We start from the raw sequence: 5,000 nt of genomic DNA on the forward strand, positions 1-5,000 counted from the left end.
GGTGAGTCGTACGTGAGAGAGGATTTGCACATTCTCATTCAGGATGAACTCGTGAATTTTAAACATTCAAATCTTTTTGTACACTCTTATATATTTGCAAATGGTGTTTTGCATTTGTGAAACGTATTTTATGAAAATGTATTTTTATTTGTGCATGTGAAATGTTTTTGTAAGTATAAATAAATATTTTACGTACGTGAATTTGGCTACGCATGTGTACATCGTGTCTTTTGCGTGAATTATTATTGAGTCTAATCTCTCTCCATATTAGCAGATTATTTTGCTTGTTTTAAGGAAAAACTCACTTAATTTTGGCATATTATTTCAGAAAACAAGACAAAATGTTTTGCTTGCCTAGAAAATGCTTCTTGATTTAAGGATTTTTAGATATTTGGACTACAAACAAGACAAAAATCTAAGTAAGAAAAGCTTTTTTTTGCAGTGTAACATTTCAAAATTTTATATATTGTGAGGGACGACACGGTGGCTCAGTGGTTAGCACTGTCGCCTCACACCAAGAAGGTCACTAGTTCGAGTCCCGGCTGGATCTGTTGGCATTTCTGTGTGAAGTTTGCATGTTCTCCTTCTGTTGGCGTGGGTTTCCTCCGAGTCCCCCACAGTCCAAACACATGCGCTATTGGGGAATGAACTAAATTGCCTGTAGTGTATGTGTGTGAATGAATGTGTATAGGTGTTTCCCAGTACTGGGTTGCATCCGCTGGGCATCCGCTGTGTTAAACATATGCTGGATTAGTTGTCGGTTCATTTCGCTGTGGCGACCCCTGATGAATAAAGGGACTAAAGAAAGGAAAATTGATGAATAAATAATATATATATTATAATAATATTGTGAATGGCTACACGGTGGCGCAGTGGGTAGCACGTTCGCCTCACAGCAAGAAGGTCGCTGGTTTGAGTCCCGGCTGGGTCACTTGGCGTTTCTGTGTGGAGTTTGCATGTTCTCCCCATGTTTGCATGGGTTTCCTCTGGATGCTTGGGTTTCCCCCACAAGTCCAAAGACAGGAGAATTGGGTAGGCTAAATTATCCGTAGTGTATGTGTTTGAATGAGTGTGTGTGGATATTTCCCAGTGATGGGTTGCAGCTGGAAGGGCATCCGCTGCATAAATACATTTTGTTGGATAAGTTGGCGGTTCATTCCGCGGTGGCAACCCCAGATTAATAAAGGGACTAAGCCGAAAAGAAAATGAATGAATAATATAGTGAATTTACTAATTATTTATTAAAAAACTTCTTTATCCATAAGTGTAAATGGCCAATAATCAATTGAGATTTACTCAGTTTTGAGATGTAAATGTTCTACTTTTATACGTTAAAAGAGATAAGAAATAATAAAGTGGAAAAACAACATTAATTTAGAGCCTTAAACTTATTACATTTGAAAATCCGCTTGCCATGTCTCATTACTTTTTCCTTTCGTTTTATTATTGTGCTCCTTTTATGTAATTGCGTTAACAGTAATTATTTATATTATTACAATATAATTACAGTACATCAATAATTACTGTTCTTACAGTACTGTGAGGGTTAAGGTGGGCATTTATAAAATACAATATAATGGGTAATTAATAATATGAATATTACTCTTTAATTACTGTTTTTTACAGTACTGTGTGGGTTGGTTTAGGTAGACATTAATAAAATTAATTTTATGGGTAATTTAATAACATTAATAATACTAGTATAATAACTAATTTTACATTACTGTGATGCTTGGGGTAGGAGTAGACACTAATGAAATACATTTAATGTGTAATTTAATAAATAACGTAAATAATACTCTGCATAATTACTGTTTTTAGATTACTGTGAGGGTTGTGGTAGGGGTAGATGTTAATAAAATACAATTAATTAATAATTTATTAAAAAAACATATAAATAATTCTCGTTATAGCTTTTGGCTGCTGCTGTATCCCTTCTAGTAACAACTAGTAACTAGTAACAATATATATATACACATACATCTCTTTTTTTTTAGGAAACACGTGCAGAACGGAATCAACAAGAAACAACAATGAGCAGGTGCTGCCACCTGCAGGCACTGAACAATGACTGCAAGGTACTTATGTGACCTAGTTTGATTCTAACCTCAGACCGCCAATGTGCTTGAAGAGTCATACTGAAAACATACAAGAAGAAACAAACGGACCATCGTCTACTGTCTACTGTTTTTAAAATTCCATCATGTTATGATATAATCCTAGCACTGTGAATGTTATTTGTCATCCATCTGATATTGTTTTGAAAATGTTCTTTTGTTTTGTTAAAGGAGTGTGATTTGGGTGCAATTGTCAATCAGGAGCTTGAGATGGAAATTATTTCGAAATATCCGCCCATGATATACAAACCTGTGGATTATGAAGTACAGCTAATTTTGTGGTCATCGCCTGGGACCCCATTATGTTTGATTATTCTTATGTATTTATTTTAATTCCAGGAGAATTAAAGTGAAGTCATTTAGAAAGGGTTATTATTACTTATCTTGTAGTGGTGAGTATTGGTGGAGTGGTTCTCAACTGGTGGGTTTGAAGGTCTGGAAAATGGAGAAAGCAATATTAAATGTATATAATGAGACATAAAAAACAATCATTAACAAAGTATCAGATAGTAACCCTGCTGAAAAATCCAGCTTAAACCAGCCTAGGCTGGTTGGCTGGTTTTAGCTGGTTGACCAGCCTGGTTTTAGAGGGGTTTTGGCCATTTTGGCCTGGTTTAAGCTGGACATAGCTGGTTTTAGCTGGGCTCCCAGCCTGTCTAGGCTGGTCAAGCTGGTCATCTCCCAGCCAGACCAGCTAAGACCAGCCTGGAAATGGCCAAAACCCCTCTAAAACCAGGCTGGTCGACCAGCTGAAACCAGCCAACCAGCCTAGGCTGGTTTAAGCTGGTCTTTTCTGTAGGGAAGGATAGTATAATTCACAAATTCTTACCGTATCTTGTTGAGTTGTTTGCAAACAAAGCGCAGAACATCAAATCGCTAACAGTGATATTATTTGGCATATCAATACATTACGTAGACAACAATAAACATGGGTTACAAGGATAAAGAGCTTAAGGAACGATTTGACTTTGTTTACCTGCACATTTAGGCTCTAAATATTTTAATCATACATATATTTATGCAAAATACTATATGACGTAGTAATTTAATGTATAAAAATTGAGTGACGCTTAAAACGAGAAAAAAAATCTGCTAATGGAGAAAGAAAACTAAAATTGTTCCCATTTAAGTTAAGATTTCATACTCCGTTAGTAGATATTTTTTAAAGTAAAATATAATTTAATTTTGATACAATTTGTCAGGTTTGAATAGTTATAGTATAATACAAAAACAAAAATAAAGGAAAATTATTTGGGAACCACTGCACCAATTAGCTTTCTTTTTTTAAACCATCTGCTAATCATGTTTGTACAGTGTTAGCTAGTGTTTGAATGTACATGATTGAAAGGGAATAGTCTTTTCAATCTTCGGATTAGTTTATAAAAAATACTGCTTGCATTGCTTATGTGGGTTAATTCCACGACCACTGCTGCAATGGCATAAAATAAGCTAGCTTTTGATTGGCTAAAATAATTATACTCCAACATCGTGTTTATTTTATGTGAATAAAAATCGACAACTTAGTCGTCTGTGCTCGTAATGGACAAACATTTGAACTTCCTACACAAATTAAGAGTATTTATTCAGATATTGTATTCAGGAATGCATGAGATTTGATAATATCTGCTGTAATAGGGGAATAAATTCGAGTGGAATCGATTATCCAGTTGTCAATACTTGAATTGTTGGTTTGCCTACTGTATCAAAACAAAATCTGTCGTGGAAAAAAAAGCTAATCTTCACGTTCAGGTGCACAGATATGCTAACGAGCTGTCTTCCGTTCCGAATGCTAGCGTGTGCTAATGCTAACCGTTTCATTTATGTGTTTGATTTGTTCATGCAAATAGTTTACTGGCACATTTTTTTCCCTTTTAATATTCATTGAAGCTGCTGCTGTTTTCGATTTGCGCGCGTGATTTAGGGAGTAGGAGGTAAATTCCTTTCAGTTTCCTTACCTGGCATTGTCAAACCACTGAAAATAACGTAGTACTCGTGGAAATCTTCGTTCTGTGGTATTTCTGTGACATTTAAACCCTAGTTTTGGCTCATTAGCAGAGACGCTACTTATTTTGTTATGATGACAGAAACGGACATTAAACGCCACCATACACTCCATTGATTATGAAAAACGTCTTCTGTAATTTGCTTATTGTTTATTAATTTTATGTAAGTCAGAATGAGAGTTTGGAGAGGGGAAATCTAGGATATATTTATATAAAAGTGCCAAAAATATTTATTAACCCCCCTGTGAGGCGGTGTGGATTTGAGGTGTTTTTGGGGTGATTTATCATCCATGGGTTTATCAAAATGTTAATTTAACAATAGAAAATTGCACTGTAATTTCTTACTACTGTTTCAATTTTCCTGTATAAACTGTATTTAGGAAATAAATTTATACAGATTAATTTAACATCGAAAAATAAGTTATTCATTTTGTTTTGTCATTTTTATGGACCACTCATTCCTGATCAGACCACTAAGGCAGGGGTCACCAATCACGGTCCTGGAGGGCCAGTGTCCCGGCAGGGTTTAGCTCCAACTTGCCTCAACACACCTGCTAGATTGTTTCAAGAATACCTAGTAAGACCTTGATTAGCTTGTTCAGGTGTGTTTGATAAGGGTTGGAGCTAAAATCTGCAGGACACCGGCCCTCCAGGAACAAGTTTGGTGACCCCTGCACTAAGGAGAGACAGGTTTTTATCTCATGTGTATTGGAACAACTGTAATAATTCCAGCTGAACTGAAACAAGTTGTGTTGTTTTTTTCATCTAATAAAAACCGTCCAAAAAATAAATAAGGACAGCGCCATTTTCTTCATTCAACAAATGTCTTTATTTTTCTTTATATTTCTTCATCCTCAAGAATCAAGTTTATGTACCTCTT

At 35.5% G+C, this 5,000-nt stretch overlaps 2 protein-coding genes across 6 annotated transcripts in view; one reads left to right on the forward strand and one right to left on the reverse strand.

The window, feature by feature from the left end:
• Window positions 1-4,593, forward strand: part of cers1 (ceramide synthase 1) — a 45,551-nt gene extending 40,958 nt beyond the window's left edge. Inside the window, exons 7-8 of one of the 2 annotated variants that reach the window (XM_056447243.1) lie at window positions 1,998-2,078; window positions 2,289-4,593. In XM_056447243.1, the coding sequence (XP_056303218.1) occupies window positions 1,998-2,037 (40 nt within the window). In that variant the 3' untranslated portion in view covers window positions 2,038-2,078; window positions 2,289-4,593. Of the gene's footprint in view, window positions 1-1,997 lie in introns of both variants that reach the window. The other variant, XM_056447242.1, reaches the window with a different exon arrangement.
• Window positions 4,594-4,925: 332 nt separating this feature from the next.
• The window catches only part of ncln (nicalin), a 28,008-nt gene continuing 27,933 nt past the window's right edge, over window positions 4,926-5,000 (reverse strand). For all 4 annotated transcript variants that reach the window (XM_056447247.1, XM_056447246.1, XM_056447245.1 and 1 more), the window contains exon 15: window positions 4,926-5,000. This exon is cut by the window's right edge and continues 727 nt beyond it. The gene's annotated coding sequence lies outside the window, so the exon portion shown is untranslated.

This window comes from Danio aesculapii, chromosome 22 (assembly GCF_903798145.1).
Source record: "Danio aesculapii chromosome 22, fDanAes4.1, whole genome shotgun sequence".
Taxonomy (NCBI): domain Eukaryota; kingdom Metazoa; phylum Chordata; class Actinopteri; order Cypriniformes; family Danionidae; genus Danio; species Danio aesculapii.